At 41.1% G+C, this 17,912-nt stretch overlaps 1 protein-coding gene across 1 annotated transcript in view; it reads left to right on the forward strand.

Moving 5' to 3' along the window:
- Positions 1–107: 107 nt before the first annotated feature.
- TGFB2 (transforming growth factor beta 2) overlaps positions 108–17,912 on the forward strand; it is a 68,624-nt gene continuing 50,819 nt past the window's right edge. The window contains exon 1 of the mRNA XM_026088829.1: positions 108–745. Within this exon, the coding sequence (XP_025944614.1) occupies positions 403–745 (343 nt within the window). The 5' untranslated portion in view covers positions 108–402. The remainder of the gene's footprint in view (positions 746–17,912) is intronic.

Below are 17,912 nucleotides of genomic sequence, written 5' to 3' on the forward strand. Positions count from 1 at the left end.
TTTTTTTTTTTTTTTTTTTTTTTCCTTTCTCTTTCCACCCTGCTCCGCCAGCTCGCTGAGAACAGTCGCTTCTCGATTCACTCGAGTCGCAGGTTTGTTTGTCCGTTTGGGTTTTTTTTTTTTTCCTCCCCGTTTTGGCTGTCCCGCTCTCTCCACCCTCGAGTTTTAGCTAGTTGTAGCAACTTGCTTCTTTTTGATTATTGTTGTGATTTTTTTCACTGACGACTCCCGTGCTTTTTTCGATTGCAAGTCGTCCTTGCAGTCCGGTTTTTAACTGCACTTTGTCTGCAGATCTTCCCTTTGTTTGCACACATCCCCCTTTTTGTTTTTTTTTTAATTTTGTTGTTGTCGTGCGTTGTTAAAGTCACTCTTTTTGGGGGGCGCTGTATTTAAACACTTAAAATGCACTGCTATCTCCTGAGCGTGTTTCTCACCCTGGATCTGGCCACCGTGGCTTTCAGCCTGTCTACCTGCAGCACCCTCGACATGGATCAGTTTATGCGCAAGAGGATCGAGGCGATCCGGGGGCAGATCTTGAGCAAACTGAAGCTCACCAGTCCCCCGGACGAGTACCCCGAGCCCGAGGAGGTGCCCCCGGAGGTCATCTCCATCTACAACAGCACCAGGGACCTGCTGCAAGAGAAAGCCAACCACAGAGCCGCCACTTGCGAAAGGGAGAGGAGCGACGAGGAATATTATGCCAAAGAAGTTTACAAAATAGACATGCAGCCTTTTTACCCTGAAAGTAAGTCCTCTGTGTTTGTGCATGTGCGTGTAATTTTGCCCCGGAGGCTTGGCGGTGCCCGGCACCTTGAAATACCAGCCCCATGCATCATAATCCTCCTTATTTGCTCATTTTGCTCTCATCTGCAGAGTCTCTCAGTTGGTTACTCATAGGGTTTCTTTTGGGGTGTGTGTGTGTGTGTCGGGGGGGGGAGTTCAGCTGTCTCCAGACTTGTGGGGTTTCAGGTCCACCATGGAAGTCCCTTCCAGGGGTCCCTAACGGTGCCTCCGCTTCCCAACACTATGTACCTGAGCTTCCCCCTCCCGGGATCCCGCTCCCTCCCCACCTCCGGGCTCAGATCCCCAGCTCCCCTGCGGCCCCATGTGCAGTCTCCTAAAATATCTTTCCACTGCTGTTGTTTCCCTTGGAGTGTCTGGATCGGGCAGGTTTCCATCTCTCTATAACTGAAAAGAAAAGGAGGACTTAAAAAAAAGTCATCAGCTTCGCTTTGCTTCTCTTCTCTCTGCGCCCCTCCAGAACGCCATCCTGCAAACCGCTATTCGATTTGGTACTCGGAGAGGACAGAGGCACAGACTGCCTCCCTCCCTCCGCTTTTAACTAGCCACCCGTTTCAGTTCATGGGTGCTTTCATTTCAGGTACAGAAAAAGTTTCCCCTTCTGGTTAGCCTCGATTCCTGGAACCTGTCTCAGCCGTCTGCCTTTTGCTGTTTTTAAMGACCTTCTGATGACCCACACCACATTTTGCACAATAAAAGGGTTCAAATGCTCTGTGCTGACCAAATCCACTTAGGATGATTAATAATCATAACAATATGCCTTTTGTTTTGGTAGCAAAGTTTGAGTGTATAGAAAAAAAGAAAAAGCATAGCACTCCCTTAAAAGAATCTAGATCATCATCAAACCGAGGAAAGTGAAATACCAGAAGTAAAAAATAACTGCACTGCTAGCGTATCCAAAACCTAGTCTCTACTCTTTTCGTTTCGCTCACTCTTCTCCCTCCCCGCCACTGGATGCCCTATATCCTTGCTGTCTGTTTTTGAAAAGCATGTACCCCTTGTTTAAATAGATAATGCAGCCATCTTGTAACTTTATCCGAGAGTTTCTAATTGCATTTTCTCTTATTTATTTTTAGTTTAGCAAGTTGTAGCTTTGGGGCTTGCTCTGTCTTGCATGCGATAGTCCTAGGATGCCAGCCAAAGTATCTGAACCCCACACTGCAGCTGCCTTCCTTTCTTCTTTTATTGTTAAATGACAGCATCAGGTACAGGACACCCTGGCAGTCAGAGCCGTTTTATTATTGTAATTATGGCACCATCCATAATAGCCATGATAAATATACTCCACCCTTGTTACCCTCGGGGAAGAAATACTTTTTGAAAAAAATGTGTGTTGGAGCCAAGTGGGTATGAGCAAAGAGGTTCAGTGTAATTTGTAGCAATAGCATTGAGCAAGAACATAGAAATCATGTCAGTTTTTCATTGTAGTATTCGATAGTATTTTGCTGGTGTTTTGGGTGAAAGTCAGCACTTTGTTTTGAGACCTAGCGGGTCATGCCCTGAACACAGCAGCGAGCACCTATGAACAAAGGTTATGAAGGCTGATTGACATGCAGAGTTGACCCCGTAACAGAGTCTCTGAAGGCAAAAACGCATCAATCCTGACCACACATCTATCCTTTTTCCTTGCCTGAACAAACTACAAAGAACCAATAGTCGAAAATGCAGCCACATACTTTCCAGAAAATTAAAATATCTGTGGTGTGCGACTTGGATAGTGTTGACAAAAGAGGATCTATTTTTAAAATGTTGACAGAGGCCAGATTTGTGCTAAAGTATCGATAGAGGTTTTGGAAGAACAAAGTAGATTGCAGGTATCTACCAACAGAGTGCATCAGAAGTTTGGGATCAGAAGGCCATTTAGCAGCAAGTCCAGTACTACTGTGCAAGTGCTGTCGCTAACATCACAGTAAGTAGGTTAACTGTTTTTCCACTGCTCTCTAGTTATACTGGATGGAGTGAACCTTTCCAAAAAAGACAGAAGGGAAGAAATCACTCCACCATATTTTAAAGGAAGAAATTGAAAGTGCAGTCTTGGCGGCCACAGCCACTTTGTCTTAAACCTCTCAGAGTGAATTTTTTTTAACTCTACAGTTTCTGCTGCATTTGAGAGAGGCAGGAGGGAGAGGGGTTCGGTGTGAGCACTCTGAAGGTCAAAGGCTGCTGAGAGGAAGGCATGGGAAAGATCAGTGGTTCAGTTTCTACCGCAAGTTGCTAACGTTCAGTAACTGACTGCAGCCCAAGTATTACAAATATGTTCTAATTATACTCATAGTCAGCAATATATCACTACAGATTGCTGATAGGTCTTTGTGGGGCATTTTATAAAGTTCAGACTAAATATTTTTAGCAATGAGGAGATTTAAAAGGAAAACTATAAGAGATATTGTATATACCCTAAGGCATATTTTGTCTTAAATATTATCCTTGGCCAACTGTACTATATAAATACAGTAAATATGAATAGAACTGGCAAGATGCCAATCTCCTGGGATGAATTTTAGTCAAGAAGGTATTTATGGGATATAAATAATACTGTGTCAACATTTAAAGAAGGGATCTGATTAGTTTTAAATTTATTCATATTAATCTTTTCACATGCTGTTAGTTTAATGCTCAAAGTAAAGTTATGCTAAGGTTTACTGATAGTTTGCACTGAGGAAGTAAGGGGGCATCTGGCTTGACAGTCCACTTGAGGTTAAAGACACATCTAGTCAGAATATATGTGGAAATTCAGCAATTTCTGACGGACCCAAAACAGATAGGAGAAACAGTGGTGGAAAAAAAATGCTACAAAGAGGTTTTGAAAAATCAGAAGGTGTTTGTTTATGAAGCATGCCTATGTGTGTTGTGCTTGCAACAGCAAGGATTAGATATTGAAAGTTTAAATCTCTTCTTCAACTCAGTTGGCAGTCAGAAATTGAGAGTTGTTTTACAGAGCTGTTCACAGAGAGAGTTGGAGTACAGAACCTGAATGCAACATTAGGCAGAGTTCTTGAACACTGTGCACCGAGAAGCAGTTATCTGACTAGATGCTTGATACTGATTTCTGTGAAAACTGAATCACGTGAAAATTTTGTTGTTCCTCAATTCTTCATTGATTATATAGGGTCTGATACTTAAGCTAATTATTGATTTGAGGCTGTGTAATAACTATTGCACTGATAATGTATAGAAATTTAATTCCAGCACAGCTGTGGATTGCAAATTGTAATACTAATGCATACCTGAGACACTCAAGAAAAATAGGCAACACATGTTTGCAGGGCTAAAGGCACAATTCTGTAATCTTGATTCATGGCAATTGGTATCACAGTCAGTGAGTCGGTCAGTACTGATGGCCCAAGGCTTATGCAAGTAAATTACTGTTTTGAGTTTTCTACATGCTTGGAGTCTGTAAATACACAACAGCCTAAGAAATAACAGTTCTTTTGGGTTCAGTCATATTTTTACCTGGATTTTAAACTAATTTAGTACAAAGAAGCCTCTACAAGTTCCAGCTTGAGTTTAGAGGTAGGATTTATCTTTTCATGAAGAAATAATCCATGAATATTGCTTTACATAGACTTGTCATTTTGCTGAATATTTCCCTAATGAAAGACAACATTATAAACTGGCTGGGCACAATGACATGCTTCTACTTTGTCAACAAGGACTTGATTTACCAGCATTTATATGCATGGGGGCTCCTTTTCTTCGGGGTACTAGAATTACCAGCACAGAAGTGGCTGTGCTCTGTCTTTCCCTGTGCTGACTGCATCATTACCAAAATGTTAACAGCTACTGCTGTGCAGCTCACGTGTGTTTGCATTTAGCAGAACACAGAACTTAATCTTTCAGGATTTCCTATGTTGTTAATGATATGAAAACAGTCTCGGGAGGAATACCTTATTTTAAACCCTTCTAACTATGCTGACCCTGTGGCCTGCTGGCAGTGCCTGGACCACCTCTTGTAGGAGGCCTAACCCACATTCACCAGACTTGCTCTCTTTTGCTAAGAGGACCTGAAGCGCTGTGAAGGCTTCCCTGAGGAGAGACGTGGAAGGAACAGATCTTTGCTGCTTATTCATGAATGGCATTCAGGACAATCTTCCTCTGTGGTAATGAAAAGACAGGAAATTGCAAGTGACTTTAAAAAGGGGCAGGGTAATTTTCTGGACAGTAGTAATTACCTACTAAGTGACAATAAAATAGTATGCTCTGGTGCACTAGCTGAATGCTACCGAAATCAGAGAGCCTTCTTCTTCCTCTCTTATCAAACAGATGGTAAGGTGTATTGTGTGTGTTTTCTGACTTCCTTCTGAATCATCAGTTATTTGCTGCAGCTGTATGTAGGGCACCAAGTTGGGAGGGGGATCAAGAATCTGATCTGGCATGGTAAATTCAGTGTCACTGTGTTTGTTTTAGAGCAGGAAGCGTCTGGAAAAGAAAAAGACCTGTCGCCCTTTAACTCTGAAGGACGGGAAGACCTGCAAGACAGAAATGTAGGACTAATTCCAAAGCCCTTTCCCTAGCCCTTCTGGAGTTTATCTCTGATGTCTCTTTTAAAGAGACACTTTCACTCTGTAATTTGGTGAGTGAAAAAGTTAGATATATATCACTGCCCTACCACTCCCCAGCCTCCAGCCCTTTGCCAGTGTGAATGTTTTACAATCTCAGAGACCTATTTGGAAAGGTTTCCTTGTCTTCTGCTTCTCTGCAAAGCCCTCACGTACAGTGGAGGGAGCTTGTTGCTGGAGGCCTACTGGGAATGCCCAGCACTCATGCAGCTCTTCCTGGCTCCGTTTAATTGCAGGACCAGGTGTGAGGAGGTGATGGTACAAAGAAAACAGTATCATCTTAATTTTCATTAGTTGCTGATTTTGGGCTATCTCATCCTTGGTGCCCTGTATAAGAACAGTAGTGATCTTCTAGGGTTGCTTATCTTGAAGTTACTAACTTGAGTGTATTTCTGTCAGTTTGAGATTTTAGCTCAGCTCTTACAAAAGCAACAAGATGAATGAGGACTCCTGGCTGTCTTCCTCCATGAACTTCTTGAGCAAGGTGCTGAAACCTGTGCAGAGCTTCACACACGAGTGGACTCATTAACATGAGTCCCTATATGTGTGCCTAATTAGGTTCCTGAACAGGGGCCTGGTTTATGGGATGTTTGTGGAGGTGAACAAAACCAGACAGTTCAAATCCCTCTTACTGCTCTGAGATCTGTCATTTGGGCATCAGAACCCAGTGAAAAGGAAATACTTTGGAAGCTTTATTAGAGAGGGAAAAAAGGGCTCTTTAGTACTCCTGTGGTCCCCAAAAAGTCTTATCGTGTTGGGCAGCTGGCTTCTTTTGCCTCTGCAATGTCTGTGCTAGACTCTTTCTGTGTTACAGATTAAGAGGAGACTCCCAGTGTATCTTGACAAAACAAGTCATTAGTGAAGATACACAAATGTTTTCATTCCTATTGTGAAACCATATGCTGTACATTTTCAAGCAGGCAGTTTTTAGCTTGAGAATGATATGCTCCCCAGGTATTATTTAATTTAATACTGTGTTATGAATGTTTCAGCTGATTTGTTTAGACTAAAAAGTTTGCTTTGGTCATTTGTTTAGAGAAGGTTTGCGTCCTGCCTTCAACCACAAGCTGTTGTTTGTTTCTTTTTAAATGTCTGATATCCACTAGTAGGTGCCTAACTGCAACATTGCTATCAGTTGGCTTCCTGCAGTAGTCTATCTAAAGCAGCTATGTTTCTTCTTAAAACAGCTCCCCCACACTTGTCTTTACTGTCCTTACTGCTCTTTAACAACTGCAGCTGGGCACTCAGCTGTACAAGAAATAGAACTGAAAGGTGTAGAGAAGAAACTCAAAAATTTAGCTGTGAGAAAAAAACAAGAAGTTGGAAAAACTTAGTAAGAAGAGCTGTGTTTTATCTCCTTCCAGTGTGACCACTTGGTTTTGAATTTAAGAATGATTCATAAGTCTGTTTAGGTACTGTGGTTCTCTTAGCATGAGTGGCACAGGATTGGACCTGACGAACTGAAGTGCTAAACCTGGCTTCATTAGACCTTTCTGGTGAGCGGGTTTTTACATGTTTTTGGTGCTCTGCAAGTTGGTCCAGAGTGCAGAAGTTGCCTCCTCATGTAGCATAATGGCCTCTAAAACTATCAGATTTTCAGCAGGGAAACTGCATGGCAGTTCATACATGGGGGAAGTCAGATGAGGAGGAATTTGGACAGCAGTGTGGAGACACTGCTTATTCACTGCAAAATGCTAGGCTCTACAGAAATATGTCCAGTGTTACTGTAGGGGTTCGCTGGCATACGTGTTTGATTTCCAGGAGATGCTCAACTGTGCAGTCATCCCTGCAGCAGATTTATGGCTGAGAGATTGGAGGGGATCTTTAGAACATCTCTCCCAGGTTCAGGGTGTAATTTGGAGGATGAATGAGAGTTAATTTTAACTGCATGTATGCTCATCAGTGGAGTCAGGATCTTCACTATAGCTAAGCTTTCTCCCACTGAAGTCTCCTTAGGGCAGCAGCCTCTTTTTGCTGATGTGCAGGGCCTAGCACAATGGGCTGCTGGTGAGCGGCCAAGATTCTGGCACACAGCGGCTGTACAAACCTTTAAATAATAAGCTGACCTCAGGTAATTATGCATAATTATGTAAATCATTATAAATAATAAGCTGACCTCATAGCTGACCCTGCTTCTAGCAGGAGGTTGGACTAGATGGCCCTTCTGACCTGAATTAACCCCTGGTCCTCATAATGATACATTTTAATGTAACAAAAATGATACATTATGTTTCAACTTCCATATGGTGGTTTTGACACTGCAAAGATATGTTGATTTCTGTGAATCTGGATTTACCCTTCATGTTATATTTTTCTTGCATCATAAAGACCCTGTCCCTTCTCCTCCCCATTTTTCTTTTACTTTTCTTGTGTGAATATTGCTTTTTAAATAAATATGGCAAGCTGAGTGAAAATATTGACCACTCTATTATGCTTCAGCAAAAACTGTAGCATCATTTTAGGTAAACTGAAGGGGGAAAAAGGAAAATGTTGTGACACTGCCCTTTGGCTTTGTTTGTTTGCTCCTTCCCACTATATCTAACCCACGCTGCACTGACAAATACCACATCTGTCTTGACAGTTGAGTTCACAAATAACCGTTCATTCATAACTTGGAGTTGCTGTAAGAATCTTTATTGGCTGCTTAATCTGACAGTTGTGCATTTGGACATAGACTTTGAGTAAAGAACTTTGCAAAATAACCATAACTTCAATCTGGCTTTGTGAAAACCAAGAGGAAGGTCTTGCGTGAAAGAGGATACTGTACTTAAATATATATGTGTGTGTGTGTATGCACATGCGCACACGCACATGCGTGCATATATTCAAGAACATTAAAACATCTGTTTTTGCCAAAGCCCAAATTGGAATGTTCTGGGAAAGATAATTTAATTTTTAGCTTCTGGATTTATTTCAGTGATGGTAATTTCAACACTTCCTGGGGAGAGTCTATCAGTGGTTACGTGCATCAAATGCAGCAGTAAATCTGTCATTCTTTTCACTTCAGTTTTTCAGTCTTACAACTTCATTATTTTTCCCTGTTTGGCTGGTGTCAGTATCCAGTGTTTTCCCTGGCTTCTTCTCTTTTAAACCCCTGCCTTAAATTTTAAAAGGCAAGCTAAGCGCTGATGAAGTCCCTTCTCTTATTTGTTTTTGCTTACATACAGCATTTGCAATTCATCAGCTAGCTCAGCTGAAATAGAATGGTGGTAACTTGTCTTTACCATAGTGGTGGTTGAGAGATAGGAATCAGAACATGTTGATTTTCATTCCTTGAAAAAAATTGGGTAAAGTTTGTACTCAGGAGAGTGAAGAACAAATATCTAGCAGCACTGACTCTTCTGGTCAGACAGTACCTAGCTCAAGAATCCCATACTTGATGAAGGCTTGTGGGCCATACTGAATAAATCTGAGCCCACCGTTGTGTTTACAGGCACTCTCTAACTACCCCAAATTGAACACAGAGTAGCCCTCGCTATTTGAGCGGGTATTGTCCAATATGATATATAAATTGAACTTTTTGTGCTTTGGGCGAACAGTCACAAAGAGCTTCTCTAGGACTGCCAAGATGTACACGAGGAAGAATAACACTTGCAGAACTTTACATCTTCAAAGTACCGTATAAATACGATGAAGCAAATTTACTTTCTTCAGATATAGGAGTGGATTGAAATAATAGCCAGGAGTGGCTGGCAAGCACAAAGTGATAGGAGTCCAGCAGTCATCAGAGCTTGTGGCAGACTGCTGCTTCATGTTCAACCTCCGCTTTATCCCAGGAGCGGGCCAGGTTAGGAAAACTGAGAGACATCACTGCTCTCCTGTGAGTGTAATGGCAGAGGAGCAGCTCTTTTATTTGCATTGCAGTTCCTAGTTTTTGTGTTTTGGAGGTTTGATGCTGGAATGTGTCCAATTGACTGGATAATACTGAAATGGAGCACGTGGTGAATATCTAGTAAGCAAAATGTATGGAGACCAGGGGTCAGTGTCACTGCTACATATGATACTGGCAGTTCATTCCTTTGTCTACATGCCTATAGGAGATACTTCCACAGGGGACATTTGCCATCAGGGAATGTTAAGCAATGTATTGTATTCTCTAACATGGTAGAGCATTTTAATCTGCCTGGAGATGTGTTGGATCCATGCAGATCCTTGGTGTTCTCATTCTCGCCCAATCTCTGAATGATCTAGCCCAGTTTTCTTGGCTGTCATAGTTGGCTCTGGGCTTCCCTGGCAGAAGAAGGGCTATATTATGTCTTGTGCCAATCACTGCTCTATACTTGAATTTTTCCTGATGTACGCTTTGGAACTGAAGTAGCCACATTTCAACGTTGAGGTACGCTGAAAGATGTCTGTGCGTTTCCTTTGTTGTGCTTGTTGCATGTTTACCTAGCATATAATGGCAGGCTATTGCAGCAGACAGTACATACAGCTTTAGGCTTGTGAGTGAGGAACAAGTTCCAGCTTTCTTGAAAATAAATTTGCTGTTCTGATCTGGTGGTGTGATATGAACTGAGAGGCTGTCTGCCAGGACATACAGTTTGGAAAGCAAGGGAATGAAGTGAGCAGCTTAGTCCCAGTTACGATGAACTCAAACAGATTGTTGGGGGTCTGAGCTTTCTCTCTGTCTTTGAATCTGGATTCCCACATTACAGCTTAGATTTCTTCCCCATGCTAGGAACCATGTATTTGAAATTTTCACATTCCCCTTGGTAATCAGGGAAGAAAAGAGCCCCAAAAGGATCTAGAAAAGGAGATCTTTTTATAAAGGTGGCCAGAGGCTGAGTTACAACAATATCATGTGTCTAAAGGAGCTTACCTCCTTCCAAGTTGGAGTCCTGTTATTTACCCACTTTATTGGGAGACTTAATTTTCTCTGGCTGGAAGTGTATTTGTTGAGGTAGAGTTTGGAAAGGAATCTGCCTAATGCACACTTGCCAYAAGGCCAGCTATACATGTGATACAGCCAGACCTTTCCATTCTTCTGCCTTTTGAGAGTATGTTCCCCAGTTTAAGGGCCCTGGTCCAAAGCCTGCTGAAAACACTGAAAGTCTTTCCATTGACTGCAAAAGTCTTTGCGTCAGGCATTAAGTGCTGTGCCTTTGTTTCAGAGAACAGCCTCATCTTCAAGATGTACTGGGACATGTTACTGTAATGTACTTCCCCTTTTATTGAGTTGCCACCGGAGAGATTCTTCTGCATGAGGCTTTGCGCGCACACACACACACACACACACAAAAAAAAAAAAACCCTTTTAAAAATAAATACCTTAGTAGCTTATTGATAGAAGTATTTGATGGCAGATGTCATCTGTGAACAGCATATGGCAGCAATATGGCAAGAATTGCAGAATGCAGAGAGAGAGGCATGAGTTCATGTCCTGTACTTCTTAGGTATTCCACACCTCCCCCATTTAAAATAAATGACCATCTGACTCTGAAGGTCTTAGCAAATAAACATACCATAATATATCTCTATCATCCTCCCTACAGAGAGTTTTTGTCTAGAATCTCATCACTCCACATCTAGAGATTTCATATAAACAAGTGTAAAATCAGACCTCAACACCCAGAACAGGGAAAAATCTGAAGTTTGTGAATAAGAATGTGGCAAATCCCTAAGCAGTGGACTGTAAAGAAAGGTCAGGACTTAGCCAACAAGGTGTTTTTATGTTATCAATAAAATCTTAAAAGTCAGTTCTGAATAGAGCTGGAGCCAGGAGAACAACTTCTAAAAGTCAATTTGCTGCATGATATATGCTGAGTTTACAAGCTGGAGAGTCAAGTAGTTTGGGAACAGAGCTGTACTTACAGCATGAAAGTGCATGTGGTTTTACATAAAGCCTCTCTGACTTGATGTGTTTCAGAGTACCTCACGAAGTAATGAGTTAACTTTTGTGGTACATTTTTTTTGCGTGGATGAAAAGTTGGAACAAATTAATTTGAGTCAGTAAAGCCACTCTAGATTTTTCCTTGTGTTGTTGAAACTGGAGTCTGTGCAGTGATTGTTTAGGCAAGTAGAACAGTCATTGTGGCTGGCGTTTTAAGAAGCACCTAAAGCAGTTAGAAGTTTAGATCCTCCTGGTTCTTCAGTAACCTTTGAGGATCCCAGCCTTCTGTTCAGATAAAACCTGAATAAAGTAAATCTGCTTTGCTGATCAGAAGTGTCCTGGGTGCTGGCTTTTATCATGTTGGTACTGGTACTAATTCTACTACTACTATATGTCTTTCAAAAGCTAGGAGAACTCAACAGCCAACACAGGCAAAAAAAGAATGGAGCTTGGTTTATGTTTTGTCTAAACACAACCATCTCTATTGTGGTACTTCCCATGTCATGTTGGGGTCAGATTTGATCCGAAACCACTTGATATGGGATATGAAATTAAAGGTCTTGATTCTTATTTAATCTAAGGTGATATTACAGTGTCAAAGAATATAAAGTGTCTTAAACATAGCAGTCAGACCTGCGAGCAGGCTTCTGGTTGAACCTGAATTATTACCTCACCACTGATGAAAATATTAAGCTCAGCAGGGATGAGAGATTCTGCTTAGGGTAGAGTGTTCCAGACCTGGTCACACTCATAGTTAATGAATAATTAATATGTTACTGTGCTTTAGAAAAGGTGAGACACATGTTGCTCTAGGAGGCTTGGGGTTATGGTAGAATTGATACTAATAGATTGAAAAGCTGGAAGCCACTGTTACGGTCTTCTAGTTTCATTACCTGTGTTTCCAGACCATTGAATTTTGCCGAATTAATTCCTTTTTGAAAGGGAACTCACACAACACTACGTAAATTATTTCAGTAACTGACTATATCCATTAAAAATGAGCATCTTACATTCTGTTTTAAGTTGTTTAGCTTCAAAATAGCAAGCAAAGGTATAAACCAATTCAACTGCTACAGCTTGAAGACCCATTATCAAATTTGTGTGTATTCTGTAGGCACTTAACAGAAAATGGAAGTTTTGTGGAAGGACACTGATCTGGATTTAACCAAGCTGGCTTGGCTGCTGGAAGACCCTGACCTAGGGCAGATGGGGTCTCAGCGTGGGCTATTTTACCCTACTTTGTGAATGTTTCAGATCCATAGACTCTGATTAAGCCACAGCTCTTTGATAAGTTAAAAACGCTGAGCTTCTTGAGATACTTTCTAACTCTGTTTATTCTTGCAGCCCCCCTCTGAAACCCCTCTGCTTTATTCACGTACTTTTGGAGTCACAGATATCAGTACTGGATTCAATATTTCAGCAGTGGCTGTGCCATTATCAAATACATGCATATTTACAGACTCTATGTTCTAATTCAGTATTCCACAGTTTATACACCTAATTTCAGCAGTAACTTTGTGAGGAGCTCTGCTAGGAGAAGTAACAACTCATATTTAGCTAATTATCCACCAAGGTCCTCCTGTCCCCGTTCCTTTTCAGAGTTGTCGACTCTTAGGATGGAGTCCCTTACTCCATAAGTATGGCTGAGATTCTCTTACCTAGATGTTTATCTTCATATTGGTTGTACTGACATTTACATCTTTATATTTTTTTGTGCCCCATATACCAAGCAATTCAAGTCACTATATTAGTCACTATATTAGTATATTAGACTCTATCAGTCTTCGTTATTTGCCATATCCCTATCATTATTTCTTCTGCAATTGATTAATAATGGTTCAGTTTTCTTCCAGACAACTGATAAAGATATTAGATAGTAGAAGGCTATAAAACCAGCTCTATGGGACCTCATTAGAAGCTTGTCTCTCGGTAATGATTTCCTGTCTACCATTATGTTTTGAGTCCCATCAGAAAATCAAGGCTTTAATTCTTTTACTGCATGGCCATGCAGTTGTTCCTGTTTCTTAATGATATTGKCATGTAACACTAGTTTAGATGTCTTACAGCTACCTGGGTATATTATACTAACACAGTTGTCCTATCAACACAGCTATCGGTCTCACTCACTGAGATACCAGACTAATGGGATCTGTTTTCCTTGAGCTCATGTTGTTTATCCTCCTTTAATTCCTATCAGTTAATTTTCATTCCTGCACTTTCCATATTTCTTCTGGGATCAATATAAGGCTGACTGCATACGTGAAATGGCATATGTTGCCCTATTTACGCATTGTATATTGACAAATGTAATCTGCCTCAAATCCTTAAGATATTTTCCAGTATTTGGGATTCATTGAAAGCCAGTTTTAATAATTTAGATAGTTCCTTGGATAGCTCTTTAAAAAGTCTTAATGCGAGTTATCTGATCTTGCTAGTTTACAATATCTGATTGTAGTAAGATCTTCTGGAGTTGCTGCTGGTATAAAAAAACCCCATCCTATGATTGCCTGGCTTCTGTATCAACAGAATTATATTTAATATTCCTGCACTATTACCTCCACCATTTTTATCTTGTAATAGATGAGTATCACTGTTAAGCTTCTTTTGAACTTAGGTAAATGCTGTCTTCAAGCTTGTTGGTGATGAAGTTCGTATGCTCTTTTAATTTTCTCATCTATTTTCTGTAGTTGCTAGCTTCTAATGCATAGTATTTCTTAGCAGTTATTACTTTTGCTTCTGTTTGCAATGTATAGTGTTTTTTTAATTTTATTTTTTGGTAGTTTCATTCAGTTCCTGCCACAGATGGTTTTCTGACCTGAGGGAGTCTTATTTTTTAATTGTGGGACTGTATCGTTTCTGCCTATATAGTAAATGAAACATTCCAATTATAATTTCCATTTTTTTTCTCTAAATACTCTCCAACCCATTTAGCTCATCATTGTATTCGTTTTTGTATAACTTTCTCCGTCATAGTACTAAACCTGAATATGTGCTATTCATTGGGACTTGGTGATTTTGCACGTAACATGAACATGATCAGTTTTGGCTGAACAGTAGATCATTCTTGTCAGGTCTGGGTAACAAAAGCACCTCAGTCCCACCTTCAGAAGCAACTAGTACCTACCTACAGCTGGGTCCTTGAATGTGCTTCACTGCTGAGGTGCTGTTATGTTGCAACATCACATCTTCTGGGGCCCAGGTTCCCTGAACAGTGCTCAGGGAAAGCCGGGTGCCTGAAGAAAACAGGTCTTTAGAAACCAGCTGAGCAGAGATTTACTGTGTCTCGCAGGAGTGAGGTGTGAAGGCCTGACCTGAGCCTCTTGCTTCAGCATGAAGCTGTGCCACCTGCAGCCTGGGCTGGGGGTGCTGGGGAGACTGGTGGCTGCGACACGCTCCTGTGCCGCACCGAGTGGCCGGGGTCGCCAGCTTGAGCCRGCCGGTCCTCCTGAGTGCTGACCTGTGTGCTCCCGTCCTTAGGTGTGGGAACCTGCCTTAATATCACCCAGTGAAATGGTGAGGTTGGCTGTCTGTGGTGGTTTAGAGCAAGATTTTGGGATGACCTGCCCCTCGGCTGGCAAATACTTTCCCACTCTGATGTCTTCCAGTGCAGCCTTACTAAATACAAAATATAAAGCAGGTGGTTATCTGTTGTGTCATGCTTGTATAGCCAGCAACTGCTCTGTCATAGGGACAGGGTGGTCTTGATGTTAGTTTTGCTGCAAGAGACCACAAGCTGTGAAGGCAGATGATGTTTTGGAGTTTCTTTTCCACTTTTCATAGCACAAGGCATGGGAGACATGCAGTGATTGACTCAGCTAGTGACTCCACCTGGCAAAAGAAGTTATGATATTCTTCCTACCCCAGCTGGAGATTTGAGCCTCTAACCTATAAAGAAATGTCACTTGCCTTAAAAATATTGTAGAGGGCAGATGTATTATGATTTAATACAAACTGTACTTAAATAATAGAGTTGATACTCTCTTTGAGTTCATCCACATTAACAGTAAACCGGAATTAACTCTAGTAATCTTCAGGGAACAATCTGATTCTGACAGGTTATTTTATAAAATGGAATAACCACATTTTCAAGATCAATCTTTCCTGTGATACCCATTAATTTGGGGGCAGTTGTACGTGAAGCTCGTTAGTTTAGCTTCTCCAAGCTTTGTTGTACTGTACAGTTAGTACTGCAACTCCTAATCCTTCTCCACAGCAACATCTCAGGACCCAGTGAGCAGCCATGCTTCCCATGCAATCCATGCAGAGCTTTAGGATCCTCAGAAATGAGCTGACTGGGAGCTGCCTAGGCCAACTGTGGTGAAAAATAGAGGAAGGAGCTGAGAGTTGAATGTCTCTATATGGGCAGACAGGTGTGCATTTCCTGTGTTCAGGCAGCTAGTGACATTAACTGCCAATGGTTAGAGAGTTGTCCCGAAGACAGAATTACAATCTCTCTGTTTTTCTATTCCTGATTTGCACTGCAGCAGTGTAAATCATTTTAATTGTAATTACTGTTATGAAGCAGGAAAGATTGCTTGATTTTAATGTGGTTAAAATCTTTCACTTCCCTCCGTCTCTAACATTCATCTATTACCCACTGTCTTTATCTTAATCATTTAAAGATGTGTTGCCTGTGCTTTGAGTCTGTGAATCTTGACTTCTTTGCAACACAAAAAAATAGTTTTCTTTTGCCTTTCCTTCTCCATTGCACTTTTACTTCTTGTATAATTCCTTTTTCTTTTCTTTTTCTTTTTCTTTTTTGCTCCCCAGAATGAAAGGGTTGGACAATCCAACCTGCTTTTCTTGAAAATGATTTGCTTTCGTTTCTTCCTCCAGCCAGGGAATAGTTTGGAAATTCTGTTCTCTGTACCCTTGGCTGAGCAGGAGAAGGCAGCCAGCTGTGTGGCTTGCCAGGAGAACAGGAGCACTTCCTGGCAGAGGTGGGCCTAGAGGAACAGAATCTATGCCGTGGGACTCGCTTTCATCTCCTCCACTCTCTGCAAGTCAATACTGAAATTTCCTGACCACTTTTTAAATCTTCCAGGAGGAATAGCTGAGCAGTGAGGCCCACTTCTTAAAAAAAAATAAAAAATAAATAATAATAATAAAAACCTCTTGATCTTATAAATAGTAATAGATTTATAGTATTAGTCTGTGCTGGGCATTCCAGTGTCAGAGTGAGTTTCCCTACATGTCGTTTTGAATGCTCTGTAAGGGAAGGTGGGCACTCCCATGTGGCTGGCCACCATCGCTATCACCTTGTATGAGTCCCCTCTTTGTTTAGACATATACAAATGATTCTTCTATTAAGAATAGGACCTACGTCTATGCTTTATCCTGTGTTTCATCATATTTAGGGCTGGATGCAACCTGTAATGTTCTAATTCCCACATTTTTTTCCCCCCCAAATTCTGGGAAGATTTGAATCTGTGGGTTAGGTTTGGAGCCCTGAGTGTTGCAGAGTATCTGAGCCCTGTTGCTGAGGTGAAGCGTTGGCAGGAGGAGTGCTTCAGCGTCACACGTGCCTTTGGAGGCTGCAGGCAAGTTGCTATCAGTAGCAACATTACAAATGCTTCACTTTATGGAGTATTCTTTGAAATGAAATTTTGCAGATTTAACTGGTTAAAACCCAATTAAACTTAGTTCCTTGGTCTCCATTTTGGGGGCCTTTGTCAAAGAACACAACTGAGAAGAGTTCTCCTCTAAGCTACTGAGAAGTTCAGAAGCATCTGTCGTCTGTCATGGTTTCATCACAGACAAGTTTCAGAAGAGGACCCAGTGTGAAAATGACTATCATGAAGAATACTTTCTGCTGTTTTGCTCTCAAGTCTGACATGCCTGAATCTGTCAGTGTTCTTTTCTTCCTAAGCCATTTCAGGTGCATGGAAATGCAGTGGAGTCTCAGGCCATGGGATATTTCTGTTTTTCTGCTGGTTCAGATTTTATTATAGATGTTGAGTAAAATCAGCAAAAGGTGAGGAGTTGCTAGCTTGAGCTCAGCTCACAACTGACAGAACCAATGGTGACAAAAAGTAACACATCTGAGGAACTGATGGATATCCTAACATAACCAGTGATTGGAAATCTTCTCAAAATAGTAACACAATTGCTTTGACACATGGAAGAGGCTTTGTTTACATGTTTTTGTGAAATTCTGAGTACAGTGAACTGCGCTTTATACACTTACAGGTTGGATTGTTGCAGTTCACGCTCCTCAGGCTGAACGTAAAAAATGCCCCTTGCTGACTGCCAGAAGCAGCCAACAACACCCAGAGTAAATACGTGACATCTGTACTTTGCAAAAACCACTTGTTCCATCCAAGTCTTCCTGGTAAGAATTTGTATTCCTGATCCTAAGCTGGAAGGCCCATAAGGGCCTAGGATCTTTTTACTTTAGAGACTTTGTTAACCTCAAGTAAATACCAAGACACTTATCTCTCTTTAGTGTTGCAAAGTGTTCTACCGTTTCTGGCCACTGGCAGCCAAGCAGGTAGGCACAAGCACTCTTAGTTCAAGGACTTTGCCTGCTATTCTCCTGTGTTAATAAAAAAACTTTCATCACTTTTGACAAGGAATTTAAAGTTTCATTGATGTCACCGAAGAAAAAAAATCTATGTAAAAGCAGTCATGTTCTTCTATTCAAGAAAAAATTGAGAAAGAACTCTGCTCTTGACAGTCTTTTCTTCTTTTTCCTTTTTTTTTTTTTTTTTTTTTTTTTTTTT

The sequence above is a fragment of the Apteryx rowi genome, unplaced genomic scaffold (assembly GCF_003343035.1).
Source record: "Apteryx rowi isolate R43461 unplaced genomic scaffold, aptRow1 scaffold_79, whole genome shotgun sequence".
Classification (NCBI taxonomy): Eukaryota; Metazoa; Chordata; class Aves; order Apterygiformes; family Apterygidae; genus Apteryx; species Apteryx rowi.